The following is a 21,522-nucleotide window of genomic DNA, read 5'->3' on the forward strand; positions in this document are numbered from 1 at the left end:
AATAATAACCACCGTCTGTTTTTGGACAAATGCCCAAACAAGTGATCTCTGCCAGAGACACCATCAAAACAGATGTTTTCACGATGAGTCCACCTCTGTCCTTGCTCTTCATTCTCACACTTCCATCGCACGCACATCTGTTCTGTCTGGTTCTTTTTTCTTGTTGCCCCAGCCTCCTTCCTTCTGTCCTGCTCTTTTATTCTCCTCTTCCTCTTAGGCCCACTCTCGCTGTGGTACACACACACACACACAGAGAACTGTGTTACATAAAGGTTGTGATTTAAAGACTGTATAGGGAGAGCCGTGGCAGTAATGCAGCAGCTCCCCTCCTCCCCAGAGCAACTATCCTCTGTGTCTAATATATGGGGTTATAAATAGTGATGATATGACTCCCTTGTTCATAAATAAGTAACTTGTGCAGGGCTGAAAGCCATCGTCTGGTAGGCAGGGCTGTGGGTTTAACAAAAAAAAAAAAAAAAAAAATGGAATTCATGGAAACCAATGAGATGTCAAACCATATTTTTGGAGGCATCAGCATAAAAATACACTTTTTATTTTTCAAAGGAAAAGTCTCCGTGTGCAGTGTCACGGAAAGCACACGATTAATCACACGATACAAGCAGACACCTTTCACCACACGTGAAAGTTAACCCTCAGAACACAGAGCATTTCGACTACGTTAAAACGTACAGTATGTACAGAAGCTATAAGAATGTGCAATATAGAGTGTCTGATTTCCTTTTTTCAGCACAACCTATAAGCGGTCTGATGAAATGTGTTTTTCATTTTCAAGTATACAAACACACTTGAGCTAAAAGTCTCCAAAATGTTTCAAATCGGATAGAATTTGTGTCATTTGGAAACACGTCACGGTTCAACGTTATACAAAAAAGAGAAGAAAAACTATTGTTGTGACTTCTGCACGACTGTTGCTACTTTATATAACAAAAATGCATAAAGCCTGAATATGTCTGTAGGTTTTACAATAAAAACCCATCAAAAGTGTAAGTACCAACGCTCGAGTACCACAAATATACTGCAAATACTAATTAAACAACACTTTGAAATGTTAATATCAATCCCAAACATAATCAATCATAAACTGAAACTGCTATGAAATACATAAATGATTCATACCCCCATGACGTCCATATAAGGAGTTGTGTATTATTCCCACGGCAAATTACCATGGGTGCACCTGAGGGTTAAAACACGCGGAGGGTCACAGAAAATGTTCTTATAGCTGATTCCCAGAGGTTCTGTAAAGTTTGAGGTTATTTTTTGACAAATAACAAACGATATAACAAGAGTGCAGAAAGCTTATAATCACAGAAGTGGAGGAATGTGTGCGTTTGCCTCGGATGATCTCAGACCGTAGTGGCGGGCATCGATTCTCTGCTTTGTCCTTTTGCAAAACAAATTCCATCTGCCATCTTTCCACCACAATAGGTGATCAACCATCACTCCCAGTGAGATGAACATTATCGTCCCTGAGGGGAAATCTGTGGTGCAGCAAGGGTTCACATGAAAAAAAACAAAACATAAAACAACCATAAAAAACACAGCAGCAACCGCCAGGAATGGAAGTGCAGTGCAATAACAAGAAATCATATTAAATTGAGAAAGAAGAAGACAAAAGAAAGGGGGAAAGTGCACTAAGCAGACAGAAACAGTCAGTTCTGGTGGCTGTTAATCATCCCTAAGGCTCTTTGAATAAAAGGAGACATGAAGTCTTTTACTGCCCTGAAATGGCGTCCAGAGTATTTTTAGAAAAACACCTGCTTGGTTTGCGTCATTAAGAATTAAAGTGGCAAAGCTGTGCGACACACGAATCACATGGACATCAGGGAAACGTGTGCACATGCAAACTTAAATAGTCAAATAGACAGTTACAAAACACGGACACTGAACGTGAAGATCTGTAACTCTTTTGATTGATTTAAGTCTGTTCATAAACTGGTCACTGGCTGGAGACACACTTTCAGACCCAGTCCAACAAAGGCTTTGACGGAGATTTGAGCTCGAAGTCTGTGCATAAAAACAAGGATTCAGAGCTGCACCCCAGACCCTCTGTGTTTGGTAAACGTTGGAATTCAGCATGGGCATGAATACAAATGAAGTCTCTCAGACAGTTGTTTTCTTTTTTATCATGTATTCAAATGTCCCGCAGCTCTATCATGGGGAAATAAAGCAAACCGTCCACAATTACAAAAGACCATATTTAAGACCCTCTTTTATTAAGACGTTATCTTGTTGCATCTTGTTGCAGAAACCCGGACAAGGGTCTTCAGTTCCTGATCTCGCGAGGCTTCATCCCGGACACGCCCATCGGCGTGGCGCACTTCCTGCTACAGAGGAAGGGACTGAGTCGGCAGATGATCGGCGAGTTCCTTGGCAACAGCAAGAAGCCCTTCAACAGAGATGTACTGGAGTGAGTAGCACGCGTTTTCCCTGTTTTTAAAAGGTGCCGTTATCGCTTCTCCTCAAACGATCAGTGAGTAAATGCCACTGGATCCTGCTTGAGGGTTTAAAAGAGTTACAGTCTGCCATTATTTAACCCACAATTAACCATACTTTGATAATGTATATATCGTATATACTGTCATGATCCATCTCAGCAGAGTACAACATATTCAAATATTCTTGTCGCCGTGGTTTTGTCTTTCATTCCATTTTTTAAAAAAAAAAGCAGTATTCTTTGTTTGGAGTGCAGAAAGAGCGACGCACACACACTCATGTGTGCAATGTGACATTTAAACAAGTGCATGTCCTGTTTTTTTTGTCCTGTGTTTGGGCAGCTGTATAATGTTTTGCATCTTATTAAATAGAACAGATAATAATACAGAAATCACACACACACCATAAACAGGTGTTGTGTTTTTAAACCTATGTACACCTGGTGTATATAAGCATAATATAGCACTGGTAATGTTATAGTAAATTATGTGTTAGGGTCTGGTGGACTGAGTTGACCCTAAAGGCGAGAGAATATCAGGGAAAATTCAACAAAAGGTTCATTTTAAGGAGAAACTGGCACAAAACTGAGGAGAGTAGCAAAAAGGCACTGAAGGAAAAAGGTTCAAGCGCTAGCAACTACCACACAGGACAGACTGGAGTGTCACTCAGTCCGAGCTGGCTTATAAAGGCAGGGTGACGAGTAGATAGGAGTCAGGTGTGTGGATTTACTGCAGCCAGGTGAGCCTCATCTGCACTCGGGAGAAAGTAGGTCAGCCCCGCCCCTCTGCCACTCTCCAGGCCTGCTGACAAATGCTGAGTAATACTTTAAATCCCGCCCCCCTGCATCAAATAACACAGTAACATTTTCACTTCTTTTTTTTTTTTTTACATTTTTTTATTAAAGAAATAAAAAGACAGGAGAAAAAATAACAGTTGATCCCAGGGCAGAACAAGGACACATGCCACCTCCTGCTATTAGTCATCAAATAAATGTGTCACACACACACACACACACGCACACACACACGGCTCACCCTGTAACTTCCTTTCAAGGTCTCTATGCTTATTTCCATCTCCTGTAACACAGTCCTGACTCTGTTCACCGGTTACATCTACACAAACCAGAGGAAACGCCGGCGATCTGTCGCCGAGTTCTCAAACCACCAACACTTTTAGTCTCTGCACGGCTGGACAAACACGACGTGGCACTTTACAAAGACTCTGTCGTGCCATGGTCAGAACAGTATTGTGCTTTTAAAGCTTCACACCACACACACACATACTCGCAGCACAGTTGACGTTGGGATAAATTGCACGTTTTCTCAATTGTCCTAAAGAGTCGTCGTAACGGGAGCACTCGCGGCAGCAGCGATGTTGAAGAGGGGCATCATGGGAGCGTGTAAAGTGCATGTGAAAAGCACTTTGGATAAAGTGTCGTCACGGCTGAGTCGATGAGGGGTTTTCTGACTAATGTGGAAGAAACAGAATCACTTGGTGGTGATTTACTCTAATTTACTCTTTACCCTAATTCACGTAACAGGAACCGTTTTGGTATAGTGGTCAGTCTCGCGTCTTCGTAAAGCTCCCGGCGCCTCGTTATCTTCTCGTTTCTTTGTGCATAAACAACCGTTCAAATGTCTCAAGTCAATGAGGCCACATTGTGGCTACTGTATGGATCTGGGTGCTAAGAAATGACTTGTTTACTGCAAACACAGGTTATTAGCACACATGTTATCAGCGACTGTTATAGTGGTAATGGAAGCACATAAAGGGGGCAGTAGTGTGGTTCTTTTACTCGTGATAGTCGTAGTTATAAATCGCAGGTGTCAAATTCAAGGCCCAAGGGCCACATCTGGCCCGCCATGCAATTGTATCAGGGCCCTAGAGAGATATTTGCGTCTTAATGCGATTAATAAATAAATAAGCAAATGAGACGTGGAATTTGAAAACACAGAGCCTCTCTTTTAGCTTTATGTGTTGTTTCCAATGAAATACAGCAGAGGAAATCAGTCAAGACGGATGGAGATAGCAATGGAAAAATCATTTGCTGTGAACTTTTTGTTCATCTGGCCACAGTTAGTGAGTCTGACACCCTGTTATAATGTTGTTTGTTAGTTTATAGCGTAAACCACATGAAAACCGGATCTTTCTGGAAGAGTAAAGCCCCTAAAAAGTCACTTTTTGCAAAGTCACTTTACACATCAAAAGTTAATTTCACCTCCAAACTGCCCCACTTGCCCCCCACTGGCTCAGGGATTTTGGATTTCTTTTTTTGTAATTAAAGTCATTAAGTGAGGTTGTCAGGTACAGGGATTCAATAGGGATTCAGTGTGTGTGTGTTTGTGTGTGTGTCTTGGGCCACCAGGCTAATCCCCGGTGTCTGTGTGTTACTCATACCTGCAGATATAGTGAGACACATAAGGACTCTCATCTTGTGTCTTGAGTGTATGCCGTCATAAGGGAGTTATACACAGTATCATGCAATTAATATGCTGCTTCTGTCTCTCCGTGTCCTTGTTTGTCTCCATGTCCACAGCTGTGTTGTGGACGAGATGGACTTTTCCGGCATGGAGCTGGACGAGGCACTGAGGAAGTTTCAGGCCCACATTCGGGTCCAGGGAGAAGCCCAGAAGGTGGAACGTCTTATCGAGGCCTTCAGGTAATTGGAAACGCAAGCGGCTTATCTTACTGTTGAGAGTCAATTCCAAAACCTATCTTTAGATATGGATTATTTCTACTATTCAGCTGGCAATTAAAAGGAAATTAAATAATGGACATGTGAGCAATTATTTGGCTATTATTGGCAATAGCATTCATATTCAGATTCATTAATATGCAGTAGGAGTAAGAAGAAAGATAATATCATCTAGCAGCCCTCATTTGTCCAACTGGTCTCGTTTAATTTCCTCTGCTGTAACTGCGCGTGCATTGATTTCTGAGTGGGTGTTACTCAAAGAAGAACCTCGAGGACAATCGTGTCTCACAGTCCTTTAAGAAGCCTGCATCAAGGTTTTCGGGCGATTGTGAAACGGGGCACGGCCACTAAGTTTTTTAAGCGTGAAAGAAAGCGGGGGGCATGAAAACATGACTGGAACAAACTTTGATCAGGATGAGGGAAGGTCAACAACCAGCTAATACGACTTCCAATGAGTCTCTAACTCTAACAGCCACCTGTCACACATGCTGGTGGTGGTGAGGTTCTCCATAGTTAGTGGGCAGAAAGGTTAGCACTGGTAAAACGTTGGGACCTCAGGTTGGGTGTGTGCATGATTTGGAGCAAGGAGACAAGATGAGGTGGGTGGGAGGGGGAGGGAGGGGCGGGTGGAAGAAGGGAATATGGAGGGAAAAATGAAAGAGGCAGGGTGGTTTATAAATAACTAGCATTGCATAACAAGCGCTGCCTCTCTGTGCCCGCTGCCTCTATTCCTTGGTGCTTTGATACATCTCTAAAAGCGTGCGCACACATTTGTGTGCTGCTCTCTTAGCAAAGACACTCACAGATATGTATCTAGCCCTTAACCATCACAACAAAATGCCTAACCCTAATCCTTAACTTGGCCCTGACATAAACCAGGTCTTAACCCATAAACAGTAAAAAACATGTATATTTATATATATATATATCCTCACTTTCCCATTAAGTCTTCATTCTCTATGCTTTATTGGACAAAATGGATAAAAGAGATAGAAATGTGTATTCCCTAACCCCTTATCCTAATCTTAACCATCACATCTAACCTGGTCTTAACCCTGAAAAGCCCATTAAGATGTAGAGCCAGACAAAATGTCCCCACAAGGTCAAATTTTTGGACCTCACAAAGACACACATCCACGTTTGTGCAGCGTTCATAGTGAGGACACTCACAGACATGATGCATTTCCTAGCCTAACCCTAACCCTAAACCTCACAACTAAATGCCTCACCAACACCCTCCAAAAAGTGACATAATGTGAGGACCATCCAAAATGTCCTCGCTGTCTTTCTGGTCCTGGCAAAGACGCCCGTACAAGAACACACACACACACACACACACACACACACCAATCTCCAAAGAAAGACTTCTCGAGGATTTGAAGCAGCAGTGAAAATGAGCAAAGGGCGGAGTGAAAAGCAGCCCGCAGCCTCAGTATCTGCTGCGTCAGTGTACTAATGAATGAGTAAACATGAGCCAGCTCCCCAATGCTGCAGATGCATTCACAGTTCATGTTTTCATTTTCTGGATCAGTAACTACATATCCACATTTACTCAACCTGCAGTCACATGTGTAATCTATGCTCCACATATTACAGTTATTATAAAGAGCGATCACATAGCCTCTCACGCCTTCATCCCCCAACCCCCCCCCCCACCCCCCCCCCCCCCCCCCCCCCACACACACACACACACACACAGTGTGTTTATACTGGAATTACTGGTGTATTACACCATCTCCACAAAAGACAAAATTGGTTTGGCAAAAAGCAGCAATTTTTGACACTGCCAGATCCATTAAGTAAGAAGCTTGTTGTGGATATTTTGTTTTGTAAGTCATTTTCATATCTCTCTGTGCAGAGTAAGAGCACACTCACATAGAAAGCAGCATAAATTGGGGTATTTTGCAGCTTCACAGAGGAGTGTAATTACTGGTTGTCTATGTACCGTTTACATACGCTGAGAAGTGAATGAGTATCTGTGTGCAGCCCCGTGATTATCTTCATACAACAAATACAAGTAACGGAAATACTATTTATTTTTTTCAACGAGATGAGCCGATATGATACTGATCGGTCAAAATCACGCCCCAACTAAGCACAATATATAAAAATGTGCATATATAACGGAGGTATACAAAAAAAACTGCATTGTGGGTCCTTTGCTTTACTTTGCTTGTGTTGTGTGCTTGTGTGTGTGTGTACTCATAAACCTAACCAACAGTGGACCTTGGCGTCGTTACACACTCACCAACAAGGGACCTCCGTGCCAACAAGGGACATTTTTTCAGGCCCCCTGTTGGTCAAGCTTTATTCGTGCTTAAATCATGCCTCAGACCCTCTGGTGATTTTTTAAAAAAAAATTCTGCCAAGAGGGGACCTGCATGTGTGTTAAAGTGTTAAAGAACCTCCTCAGCAGTGCCCCTACTGACTAGAACAGGGATTTCGATGCCTTTCAGAGTAGTAGTAGTAGTAGTGTGTGAAGAAAGCAGTCTACTGAAACATAATTAATTTACTTTTGAAGCAAAAATATTAAGGTTTAGCTTTTCAAATCTGACAGTATACTGCAGTAGTTCAACAGCAGGTTTTTGGGGGTTAAACTAACATATACTGTATATCTCTCACAATCTGGTCGATTGTTGTTATCTTTATTATTTCATGGCTTATTATGTTTGTAAAACGCAAGTATATTAGACTTTTAAAATGTTCAGAAACTCCTGATATGCATTTACAAGCCCTGGATTGTGTGTCTGTACGTCTTTGTGCAGACTAAAAGACTTAAAAAAGACATTTTGGTTAGTTCTCATGTCCTTATATTAAAAAGGCTTATTCAAGTTTAAGATTTCTGGTTACAATGATTATGGTTGAGGTTAGGGTAAGGGACTAGGGGACGCATTATGTCCGTGAGTGTCCTCACTAAGCTGTACAAGAGTGTGTGTGTGTAACCTGCTGCATGCGTACCAACATGTGTGTGTGTGTGCGTCCCACTGAGATATTGGATTCCAATCATGCAGCTCAGTGAGTCTGCAGCGCCAAAGTGGAAACGACTGATTAAAGTAACGATCACAATATACACTCCAGTGCAGAGCTCACAGTATGTGCACGCACACACACACACACACACAGATACACACTGATTAGATGTAGATCATGTTTTTCTATCCATCACCTAATCAGAAAGCATCCATGCACCTCGCGGACATTAAAGCTAACTCTCTCTCTCTTAAACACACATGTGCAGACACAGAATATAAAGTACTGTGCAAAAGTACCAAGCCCCAACATGCTATCTAAAAAGAAAAGACAAACTGGGATGGTACAATGTGAAAAGGTGAGTAAAAAAATACTTAAATAATAATAAAAATAATACAAAAATGTTACCTCAGCAGATGACAGATATATTAATGGCGCCTTTAAACACACATTCACACCCCCTCCACCACTGTTGCATTCTTTTGCTAAGAAAGTGTCAACATAAGGGATTTCAAACACCTTATTTCTTTTCTCCGACAGAGTAACTACTTGCGTAAATCCAGCCACTGGGCCCATAAATGCTGGAGACTGTTTAATTATGGCAAAAGACTCGGCGGACCGTGTCAGCATTTGTTGCATCTGCAAATAAACAAGAGGGATGGAACTTTATTATTTTGTAAACAAACGTTATGAAGATGACGGTAAATCACAAAGGGCCGTCCTTAACTTTTTTATTTTTCAGCCGCTCTCCTTTTCATTCCCTGTGCGACGCTCGGTCCACGTCCGGTGGGACAAATATCCGAGGCGGTTTTCAAGCAGGTTCATTATAGCCGATGGGGCAGCTAACTGCTTTGGGGCTAAATTAAAGCCATAACTCTTGTTTGGATGTGACACTCTCATGCTCAGCAAGTGTCAAGACATTTACAAGCATGTTGTGCAGTGACAGATGCCTGCAGTATCACAGGATGACAAATTACACGCATCTTGTCTTCCATTTGTCATACTTTACCATCTTTACCCCTTTTATTTGACTAACTCATCTCTCTTTCTCTGTGTCCGTCCCATCTTCCCCGTTCCTTCCATCTTTATGTTCTCTGTCATGACCCACATCTTTTACTGCTCGAGTTCATTTGTTCACTGCTTTTCTAACTTTACCCTCCGCCGATATTATTTCTCCTCATACACCTTTTATTTCCTACATATATTCAAATTACCACGAAGAAGCCCATATATATGATGCATTATAATACATTATAAACATATTTATACTTCATTAAGATGCATTTATAGTGCTGCGTAGTCATCAATGAGCATTTATACTGCTTTGTTATTGTGATGCCAGTTGATGAAGAATCATGAACATATTTATAATGTTGCAAATATTTGTATGTTATCACGTCACCCAGTGGGCACATGCAGTGAGTTATGATGACACAATGTCACGTTATAATAGGGATTATAATGTATTACAACTATGATTGTATACTACTATTGATATTTTATTATTATTATTCTATTGTGTGATTTTTATTCCTTTTGTACTGTGTGTCTTGTTTTTTTTTAACTTTTTGTATGGACCTTAAGTCTGAAAATAAAGCTTATCTATCTATCTATGAGACTTTTAATATATGTATAATATCACGCCTGGGGCTGGGCAATAACATCACAAATGTTAAAAAACATTCAACATGTATCACACAGCTCTGCGTATATATATACTTGCAAATATAAGTGAATTAGAACACATTATTAAGTATTTACTTAATGTGTGAACGCACTACGGACATGGACTTCAAAAAATAGTGTTACCAAAATACTTTTTCTTAGATTTTAAGTCTCACAGTGGCCTCACAAGACATTTTCCCTCTCTCTCTTCTTCCTTTAAACCAACAGCCAGCGCTACTGCATGTGTAACCCCGATGTGGTGCAGCAGTTTCACAACCCGGACACCATCTTCATCCTGGCCTTCGCCATCATTCTGCTCAACACCGACATGTACAGTCCCAACATCAAACCGGACCGCAAAATGTTGTTAGAGGACTTCATACGCAACCTGCGAGGTAAGGAAATTTCATGTCGAGAAAAAGTGGACTCTTTCGTTGTTGTTACCTATTTTTAATCATGACAAATCTCGATGTTTACATCATGCAAATATCAGAATGTCCACTGTGCAACAGAGTTACAGCGACAGTCATCGTCTCAAGCAGGGAGTTGGGTTATTCAGAGCCTCCGTGCATGTGTTGTGTGAGCTGAGTGTCAACGTCAGTAAGTCAGCTGTAGAGCTATAAATAATGCACATGGGAAAGTGACTCAGCAAATATTAAAAAGTCAACACCAATCTCTGGTGTAGACCTGAGGGCGCTGAGGCCATTATTTATTTATGTCAAGTAAATGTTTTAAACTGCAAATAAAGATCAAATCAATCTCCCCAGATGGGAATTAAAAAAAACATCTCATAATTATAGTTTATGATGTGATGAGATGGAACATAAGGGAGTCTGTGGAAGTGACTCAGTGTCCAACACGGTTTAGACTTGCAGTCTATCAACCTCAGGTGATAAATATGAGGTTATGATAGGAGTCCCTGCCTCTTGTGCTTCACACATTCACAGGTCACAGCGACAACAGCAAAAGGCATCTGTTACCCTCGTCTGCCTCAGTCAAACAGATGCTCGTTCAGCGAGCGCTGAGGCAGAGACACAAAGCGCCGCTGATTTGATTCTCCCCCGGAATCAGCTGTGGAACAATGAGGTTAATGCAGAGCAGCTTTAATATATTCATGCAGACTGCTCCACACAATTAAATCAAGAAGGGAAAAATCAATTTCAACATCTAATGCAGATTAAAATATGTCGCTCTCTCTCAGACTCTTTATTTGTCTCAGTTTGCTTGTGTTTTCTCTTTTCTCTCATTCAGAGTATTTATCTGTCTATTCATTCATCGGCCTTTTCTGTCTTTGTTTCTCCTCACTGATGCGCTCTCTCTCTCACGACAGACGAATAGTTCACTCAGCTAAATGGCTGAGGTGAAACGCAATTATACACCAGAAACCAATGGTAATGAAAAACAGTGGAACATTCATTATCTCAATTAAAACAGACTGGCAGCAACTGAGCGAGCGTTACGTAAACCGGCTTCCGCAAAGTTAATCTACTGTGGCAGCCCGCAGAGAAAGGAAATCTCTAAAATTGCACTGTCACTGTGAGTTACTGCATTTTCTTCATATCACTTTTGTTTTTATTTAAGCATAGCGAGGATGTATAATAAATTGTAATTAAATACTTCATTTTTGTCCTTGAATTAGTTGTGTTCATGTTGTGTTTTCACATCATTTTATAATGACGTACTTAAGGACTTGAAATCCTGAAGATCTAAAGTCTCAAAGGCAAATAATTGACACTGAAGGGGAAAAAACTCAAGGGACTTACATAAGGGAAGATGACCAGGAATCACAGAAGACAGGGAGTGAAAGGGTGAGTGGAGAATATATAGTGACCTGAGATAACGAGGAACGGGCGTGACCAATACAGCACAGGTGAACGTACTCAACTAACGAGAAACACGAGGAAGTAAGAGCGACCGAAACCAAATACACGCATCAACACATAATAAAACAGGACATAAAGTTTAGAAAATTACAAAATAAAACACCAATAGATGCAAGACAAAATCATTCATTCATTCATAGTCCACCGCAACCACCTGTATACCCATCAGACTGCACACACGTCCTCTGTCGTGACTTAATGGGGACAGTAAGTCAAAGAAAGAGACTTGGAGGAATAACTTTCTCACATGTCAAATCAGTCCACTGAATTTTAACTTTTTGTGTGAAAGTGATGCACTTACTTTCTCCTCTTCCACAGTTAAAAAACAAACCTTATCCTGTTCTTGTCTCAGGTGTGGACGATGGAGCAGATATCCCCAGAGACATGGTGGTGGGCATCTACGAAAGAATACAACTGAGGGAGTTGCGCTCCAACGAAGACCACGTCACCTACGTCTCCAAGGTGGAGCAGTCCATTGTGGGCATGAAAACGGTAAGCAGCAGCTCCCCCGACATCACGTATTAGCTTTGACACGCTAGAAATGTCCTCTTCATCATCGCTCTCAGCTTCTTCTTCTTCAGTTAACACCACAGATAGAAGCGTATGATGGTGGGCGAGAAGTCCACAACAGAGTAGGCTTCCCTCTGCTTTTAGTTCTCTTCATTTTTCAAACACTTCTCCAACGCTTGTTTTTCTTCCCCTCTGGTTGAGACATTTTTGAGAGGGGTAGTGTGGGATCCATAACTGCAGCTCATATTTCACGAACTACTCTGACGTCCCAGTCACAACAGACCAAAACACAAACTAAATACTGATACACAGACTTTACAGGCTGTAAATTCAAATGTATTTTTTAGCATATTGGCTGTGCCGTTCATGGTCATATTATGATATAATACATTTCTAACACACAGTTCCTTGAACGTTTAACCCCACTGAGTGGATGTTTATAGCATTTCAGGGCTATTGCCGGTCAATACAGCCAGCAAACACAGAGCAACATTATTATTATTTATTTGGACTCATAAGTGGAGTCACAGCAGCAGCAGCAGGTTGGCAATTCAGGCCAATGTTCAACTCTCCATCCATTAACGCCTGAGGGAAATGTGTTTGTTTCTGTGTTTTAACCCCTTTCACATTACAAACATTCATTTAGTCCAGTGTTTGTATGAAAGTGTGGTTTAAAGCAGAGAGAAACTGCCAAATTATCCTCTTAAATATACAGTAAGCAGAATAAATCAGCGTTAGTGTAAGTCAATGGCGGCAGTTACTGTTTTCTTTACACGCTACATGTTGTTTTAATGTATATCAACCAAATAATCCACTTCCAATTGGTTTTCCTCGATTAGAGTTTCCGTAATTCCGAAGAAAATGTGTATTTAGTGACTTTTGTAGATACATGGGCTGAATAGATAACGCTCAAAAACAGTAACAGCAATGCACACAACGAACACAACGCCTTACAAAAGTCCCTCAGTCATTATTCAAGGCCTCGTCACCAGCACCTCGTCCTTACAGGCGTTGGCAGAGCACATTTATTAGCCATTAAATATCTCATCAGCGGCTCAATCGTTAGTGCAGGTCATTACTCCAGCGAGATACATCATTAACCAAAGCCATCATCGCAGTTTACCGTTTGAGGTTAAAAGACTTGGTCACTGCGCATCAATAGTGGAACGTGTACATGGTTGAACTCAACACATCTTTAGTTAAGATTCAGCTTCTGGGCTAAAATCCAAGTCACATGTTCAGACTCATAATTGACAGATTATTCATTCAGATTATTCATTTCATCTAGTGACCTTTATGGTGTTTACAAAATGAATTGCACTAACTTTAAGTTTCGTCCCATTATTACAAAGTGTAAGGACATACGCCGCAGATATACAGAGAATAAAGGAGTAAAATATTCAAATGCGACCACACAAACAAACCATTCGGCATTGGCCTCAGTTTCTGGACCCATGACAACATCTATTATTTATCTGCAGTCTATGTTCTGTATCATCTCTATTCACTGGAGCAGTTTGCCAACAGCCTCTACAATGAGGTTGACGTGTAATGATAAAATAATAGCGGCTCAAACCATTAAAAATACATTCCAGTGATGTAAACTCATGATTTCTCTCATAAGCGCCTCACGTTTGCATCGACGAAGCGTCGCTGCGTCAAGCTTCCTGCGCAACCACAACGTTAAAGAAACTTTAGGTCAAAAATCAGTGATAAAATAACATTTCTACGTGTCTACGTACACAATGATAGAGTGTTGTCATGGAGCAAAAACAACGATGAACGGCTTTTTATATCTACTGTGTGAAAATGAAGTTGCCCACATGAGAATGACGGGTTGTTTTTATTAAGGGGGATTCTGCATAATAAGATGAATGAATAATACTAACATTTGCATATTACTGTGTGAGAATGTACAGTCATTTCATGGTTTGTCTGTGTATTTAAGGGTGAATTACTGTAAATTGAGACCTAATCTATTTTCTCAGCCTCTCAGCCTTTGCCTGGCTCTGTGTGTGTGTACACACAGGACATTGTGTCTGGGCCCCTGAACCTTAAAGGGTGTTTTCAGGGTTTAAACCTGGTTTTAGGGTTAGGGTTTAGACCTGGTTTAGGGTTAGGGTTTAGACCTGGTTTTAGGGTTAGGGTGTAGACCTGGTTTTAGGGTTAGGGTTAAAATATACAAAAGAAAGTTTGTGTGTTTGTGTGCGCGCAGGTCCTCTCTGTCCCTCACAGAAGACTGGTGTGCTGTAGTCGACTTTTCGAAGTGATCGACGTCAACAAGGCCCAAAAGCAGGCGGCACACCAGAGAGAAGTCTTCCTCTTCAATGATCTGATTGTGGTAAGTCAACACAAAGCCCTGCACCTCCATCACAGAATTATCTGCCCTTGTTGCGTCCGTGTGTTTCGTTTACACACATATTCTCCGTATGCACAGACGCTATCACAGAGTAGATAACATACACAGTTATGATTACAACTAAAAACTACAAACTAGTTTGTTTAAAAACAGTCAGAATATGCTGTTCCCCATTTCTACTGAAGCACAGATGTAATTGTTTGCTGCTTAATCTCACAGTGGTGTTAATCTGGTCTGTTGGCAGTAGAGGTAAGCGGTGCGATACGGACTTTTTCCTCCAAAACCTTTAACGGAGAGGCAGAATTTTTTACTGTGGAATGAAAGTGGTCTTTTCTCTCTTTGAGTTTGGCTCCTGTTCACGCGGCTTAAACACATCGAGAGGTGTTTGAAGTGCCAAAGTGATGTAGTGGTTTAATCCACCTTTGCTGGGTAAATTATGTCCCGCCCCCCCCCCCCCATACTGCTGCAAAATAGATTTGCCTTATCTTCCTCCATCTGGGAGGCCAGTCAATGAAAAAGCTCCCTATCATCTCTAAAGGTGTTTTCCATACAGTACAGTATTGACTCACTTTGCTTTTAACTTAAAAGTATTTCAAATTAAAGTTGTTTCCCGATCCGATGCCTTTGAGGTTGATCAAAATGATTCCCTTGGTCACGTGATTACTCATCGTCCGCAGATCTTGAAGCTCTGTCCAAAGAAGAAGAGTCCTGCGGCCTACACGTTCTGCAAAGCCATGGGTCTGCTTGGCATGCAGTTCCACCTTTTTGAAAATGAATGTAAGTCACAGTCTTTGCCGGCGCTTGCATCATCAGGTAAACAGGAGGAGATGATTAAACGCTCAAGCGCAGCTCTGACGCCTCGCTGTCACTTGTCTCAGTGGCTCTTGTCGTCCTTGTTGTGCTCCAGACTATCCTCATGGCATCACCATCCTCTCACCTTTCGGCTCCGACAAGAAGCAAGTGCTTCACTTCTGCGCCCAGAGCGCGGAGGAGCTGCTCAAGTTCGTGGAAGACTTGAAGGAGTCGATCGCAGAAGTGTCAGAGATGGAGCAGATACGCATCGAGTGTAAGTATCGCCTTTTATGTCATTAAAAGGCAACAAAAATGCTCTGTTACCTTGAATAAAAGTAGAGTTTTTATGGATTTTTGACTTTTGTTGGAAAGGTTTTGGGCTTATATAAATAAATAAATAACTCAACTAAATATACACCTCTAGATTTTTAGATGTTTTAGATGTTCTTTGAATGAATGGACTCTTGTGCACGTCTGTCTTTGTGTCTTCCCTCCAGTGACCTTGCAATAAAACGACGGTCCGCACGAATCCTGTTGCAATTTGGACAAAATCTATAATCTCCTAAATTGGGAAGTTATTGAAACAGGAGTCAAATGTGCTCTTTGTGTTTGTGCAGAGGGTTAGTTCGGGGTTGGACGCGTGGAGCAGTGCAGCTCACACAGACTGCAGTGAAATGGAAGTGATAAAAAAAGAAAAAAAAGAAATGAGGTGTTTTTTTGGAGCTTGGCCACTGCCAGTGGGCTTCAAAGCGAGCATCCCTGCTGGGATTTGATGCAATTGCATTACCCTTCACAGAGAGGGAGGGCCGCCCGCCCAGGGAGAGGACAGTCAACAACCTATGGAGATGGGCAGGGGTTGACAGATGGTAGTTATCTCTAGAGTGGAGCAACAACACACACACACACCAGTGCACACTAATTACAAATATGAGTGCATGGAATATCCTCATTTAAACTCTAAGGATGTATTTATTGTTATGTTGAGCGATAAGGTTTAATTGTGTCTTTCTTTTTAGACACATAGAACTCTGTGGTTTCAAAGACACTCAGGCCTATCAAGTGCCAACCAGGTCATCTTAAAATAAAGGCTCAACATGGATGACTGCCATCCTGTTTGCAACAAGGACATGTGTTAACAGAGAGAGAGAGAGAGAGAGAGGGAGCACAGTCAGTCATGCAGCGCAGGTGTCCACACGGAAGACGCCAGGCAACTGCCAGCATATTACGGCCACTATCGGTGTCTAGAGTGATTCGTTTGCCACTTATTTTCCACTCGTTGGAGCAATTCGTCGCACTTCTTCTTTCTTTTTTTGACAGTCAAAGCAAATCACATCTTCCAGTTATTGTCAATGGATTGTGCCATGACACCCGGGTATCTTTTGTTTTATCGATGGTTCCGTCGCTCAGCTTCTCCAAATGAAACCTTCCGCCCATCAATCACGTCTCTCATATCAGGTCAGCGCACGCCAGAAGTAAACAAACGGCTGTAGCGTTAGTAGCTAGCCTTCACTTAGCCTCTATAGTAAATAAATGCTAAATTGAGAACATTCACATTTGACATGTGCACAAGGTTCATTTAAAGTCATCCTTCCATCCATCTACCGCTTTATCCTCCACATGAGGGCCACGGGGGGGGGGGGGTCGCTGGTGCCAATCCCAGCTGACATAGGGCGAAAGGCGGGGTCACAAACAACCATCCACTGTCACTAAAAAAGAAAAAGACTAGATAGCTGTGTCTCCAAACATTTTGCCATGTTTTTAAATTGAACTATTGAACTATTGTGTACTGATTTCTGCTGGTAGCGCTTCAATTTGTTTGGAGGCTGTCTGAAGAAAATTGAAAATGTGCCTTTTAAAAAGGTCTCTGTACAAATAATTGCCCCCCAACAATTCATCAGAAAAGTACCAGACTTCCTCTATTACCTCTTGAATTAGTGCCAATGCGGTTATTTCAGATAGCATTTAAAAAATATTTTGGGAGAATTATGGAGGAAAACATGTGTTTTTGTTTGTTTTATTTTCACTCAGAATACATCATGTTCTTCCCGCCTCGAGGCGCCACTGCGGTTGCAATGTTCAGCATCAAAATGACTGTATACACCGTGGCATTTGAGAACAATGCAGCGTTTCGTCAAGGTGATTGGAAATGACATGCCATTACCATCAAGTGTGAAGCTTAATTAAGGGAATGGAAAGTCATGTTCTGAGCTCAGAGGCGCCAGAAAGCGCACATTGATGCCTGTTAATATTTTCCCTCTTACCCATCAGCGTCCCTCCATCTCTGCTCGCTCTTATTCTGATTATGATGGATCATTTGTGTTTTTTTCCTGTCTCCACAGGGGAGCTGGAAAAGCAGCAGGGAGCCAAGACACACTCGGTAAAGAACAACGGCACACAGCTCGAGCTGCGTGGCAAACAGGGCTCCCCATCAGGTGTGTGTGTGTGAGTGTGTGTGAGCTCTTGCTTCTTAATTGTACCCACCGCTGAGGCCTTGTCCCCAGTAACATTAATATTCCTCCTCCATAACAATGTCTTTTTTTCTTTACTTCCTTTCCTGGAAATTCTGAAGCATATCAAGTTGAAACCTTTATTTTAAGACGCAGTTTAAAACGAGGAAAGGATGGTTTAATAGACATTTTGCTGCCAACTTTTGTCCCTTTTTCCCCCTCCCACCTTTTCATTTCCCCCGCCTTCAGGAAACCCGGAGATAGACAGTGGAAGCGGACACAACGCAGTGGAGGTAAGTGCTTAGCGATAAGGACACGTTCCCAAATGACAGGTAAGTCAGAGCAGGAAGAGACAAGTCAAGTGTGTCATTACCAAGGCAGAATGAGATAGAGTGTCACACTGTAGACTGAGTAGAGTAAAGTGTTGCGGACATGTGAGGTCACACTGAAAATTCATAAACCCTTAATTATAATTTATTTAAGGCTGAAAATAACCTTTGGAAATGACACTTACCTTGAAAGCGCCAGTGCAGATCCTCGATCGTCCCCTGTGGATTTCCGGGTAATTAAAAGACACTGTGGTCTCCATGAGCCATTTTTCTTCTCCTCTGAACATCAACAAACACACAGAAGCAACGCTATCGTGCTTCGCAGGACTTTAGGACTTTGTTTTTAAGTACTTTTTTAAGTTAAGTGTTTATCTGGGGACCCACTGCCTGCTTGAATGTTTCCCTGCTCCAGCACACCTGAGTCTGGGTTTGTCATCAAGCTCTGCAAAAGCCTGATAACGACCCGTTCATGTGAATCAGGTGTGCTGGGACCAGGATTGAGAAACCCTGTGTTTATCTGCCTGTTACCGTAGCGTTACCCATCCTCCAGAAAAAGCAGTCAGGCGGTTGTCTGCGCTGTTACATTTACATTTAAGCATTTAGCAGATGCTTTTATCGACATAGAATAAGTCTTAGGAAAGAACTCCACTAGATAGAAACAGTGGACTGACCCGTGAAGCACTTTGTAGGCTAGCATCGCTGTTAGCATCGCATGCATTTTTCCACATTAGACATTTGTAAGAAGCTGAAACGATGTGTCTCAGGATTCGAACCTGCTCCCCTACGATGACATGCCCAATTAGCCCAATCCGCCAATTAGCTAAGGCTAACGAAATAGGATTATAGCATTAGTGGAAATTAAAGAAGCCAACATATGAATATTTGAAGGTTATGGTTTCCAGCCTTCTAGAAGGACATTGAGAATCTTGTTCTGAGTATTTAAGTCAAATATGAAGTCACACAGTGGATAGCATTGTTGCCTCACAGCAAGAAGGGTACCGGTTCAGATCCCGGTTTGACCAAGGGCAGATTAGACTAATTGGATGCTTGGATGAATTGACCGTAGGTGTGAATGTGAGGATAATTGGTTGTTCATCCCTTTCACCCCAGGTCAACTGGGGTTAGCTAAAGCGGGGCAACACTTTGGGGACTCACTGTACTTTCACTGTGGTGGTTTGGTGGGCTAATAGTCAGAACGGGTTCTGCTCACTACAACAGACTCCCAGGTTTAAATATGAGGGAACAGGTTGTAATTAGTTTCACAAGCTCGGGCAGGATTTGCGATGCCTTCAGGGAACTTTTTATGCCATCGCTAAACGTAGCAGAGGAGACAATGGGAACACAGAGACTTTAATTAACACAGTAACATGCAGGCAGTTGAATGCACCGCTCAAGTGACCCAGCGTCTCTTAACCTACCCGACTCTTCGCCAAGCGAACAATCCTTGCAGGTATAACGCCGGGCTGAACTACACTACCCATGGGGCTTTGCAATTAGCATCTTAGAGGCATCACATGAGCTCCCTCCCAGTTTTTTTCTGTTGCAGTGGAGTAGACGGGGTGTCGTGAAAATCCGGACGCACGAGTGACATTAAGTGGCTTTTTTTAATTCCACACAGTTCACTGGTAATATGTCGGCCTGTAAATCTTTACACGGGAGCTTGTTAGAGAAGTAATAGCGTATACATTAAACTGAAGGATCTCCCTGCTATTTCATCCCCATTGTCATAAATGCCAGTCGGACGACAATTAGAGCCGAGCAAACACACTTGCACTGCTGCACACCAGACATTTTAAGACACAGATAAATAAAAATGAGCATTTTATTGTGCAGTGGACATACAGTATTTGCTCATGCAATGATTCCTCTCCTTGAACAGGGTGTGGATGCTGAAAATATGGGTCAATAATCGACTTTAATTGAGAAAAGCTTGATTTCCTGTGAATGTGCAGTAGATTATGACCCTGGATGAAATAAGTTTTTGTCTGAGTTTGAGATCTATTGAGATATTATTGCCGGAAACTACTTTGTATCCATTTTTTACTAGGAGCATTAATATGTAACTTTTTGTTCTCCATTAAACTCTATTTATCTATCAACACGCAGTGAGCTGCTTTGTTGTTGTTGTTTTTATCAGTCGTCCAAAATCATATCATTTAAACATCTGATTTGAGCTGATTGTAGCTACATAATGTTCTGTTTTTGGATTTTGTGCTGAATGTTAAGGAACCTTTAAGGAACCTAATTTGGCAAATAACCTGCTCTGCCAAATTTATGAAAGGCATTGGAGGCATTTATTTTTTTATCTTAAGTGCTCTGGAGTTCGTTGATAAGGAATCGAAAGTTGTCAAGGACACGCCATGGTCGGCACATTAAATAGGAGCAAAATGTTAATGGAGTCCTTTCACACTGACGTTATATAAGCTGCTGTAAGAGAAATGGGGGGGGGGGGGGGGCTGCTGTTAGCCCTTTTCACATCGCAAATGCTTTACATTAAAAGTCTTCTATGATGCAGGAGAATTACAGTTGACCTTACTCACACATTCAGAAACTTTATTCTTATCAACACACATTTCTATATAGTATCTAGATATATACGATATACATCTATCTATACAATATATCCTCCTCATACTTCTGTTGTTTTGTGTGTTTTGTGTGTTGCCCTAGGAGCATGAAATATGATGGATTTTATGAATTTTATGAACTTAAATGTACAGTGTATTCATTTGGTGTGACATTGCTGCATTGAGAACCACAATGTCTTACAACTATGCATGAGAACGACTAGAAACAAAACTCAGTTTCCTGAATTGGTGACAAATGATCAGCTTCTACATGGTGCAGTTGTTTCATATTTTTCCCAATGTCTAAATAAGTTAAAAAAAAAAGAAAAAGAAATGAAAGACGATAGAAAATAGAAAGATGTAGCAAATGTGTGTAATCTGGGAGGTTTGCATTCTGATGAGTGTTGCCTGTGGATGTCTGTGGTTGTCAGTCTGCTCACCTCCACTCCTCCTCTTCTTCCACTTCTCCCTCTTCTTTGTACGCCCTCCGTCTCTGTTCTGGTTCTCCCCCCCGAAACCCTCCCAAGCCTCCCTTGTGTCTACTGTCACCATAGCGCCACACAGTGGTTTGGAAGGTAGACACAGGGGCCCTCAGTGTCGCCTTTGGAACCACCGGGCCCCTTCTGTAGCAAATCTCTTCTTCCACCCCTCCCCCCCCCACACACACACAACCTGTACCACTGTCCTCCTGACCCCCCCTGTCACATCCACTCGACATTGTTCCCACCTCCTGTGGGAGTGGAGGGAGGGGAGTGTGCAGTCGTCACAGTAATTTTACACCTGCACTGACCCTCAACACCTCAGCATCCCCTGTGTGTGTGTGTGCTGTGCATTCACCACCACCACCA

At 41.9% G+C, this 21,522-nt stretch overlaps 1 protein-coding gene across 4 annotated transcripts in view; it reads left to right on the forward strand.

Moving 5' to 3' along the window:
* iqsec3a (IQ motif and Sec7 domain ArfGEF 3a) overlaps window positions 1–21,522 on the forward strand; it is an 81,133-nt gene that overhangs the window by 56,102 nt on the left and 3,509 nt on the right. For all 4 annotated transcript variants that reach the window (XM_058624983.1, XM_058624984.1, XM_058624985.1 and 1 more), the window contains 9 exons: window positions 2,270–2,431; window positions 4,994–5,116; window positions 10,016–10,182; window positions 12,023–12,162; window positions 14,396–14,521; window positions 15,217–15,316; window positions 15,447–15,605; window positions 17,671–17,763; window positions 18,028–18,071. In XM_058624983.1, coding sequence (XP_058480966.1) covers window positions 2,270–2,431; window positions 4,994–5,116; window positions 10,016–10,182; window positions 12,023–12,162; window positions 14,396–14,521; window positions 15,217–15,316; window positions 15,447–15,605; window positions 17,671–17,763; window positions 18,028–18,071 — 1,114 coding nt within the window. The remainder of the gene's footprint in view (window positions 1–2,269; window positions 2,432–4,993; window positions 5,117–10,015; window positions 10,183–12,022; window positions 12,163–14,395; window positions 14,522–15,216; window positions 15,317–15,446; window positions 15,606–17,670; window positions 17,764–18,027; window positions 18,072–21,522) is intronic.

This window comes from Solea solea, chromosome 3 (assembly GCF_958295425.1).
Source record: "Solea solea chromosome 3, fSolSol10.1, whole genome shotgun sequence".
Taxonomy (NCBI): Eukaryota; Metazoa; Chordata; class Actinopteri; order Pleuronectiformes; family Soleidae; genus Solea; species Solea solea.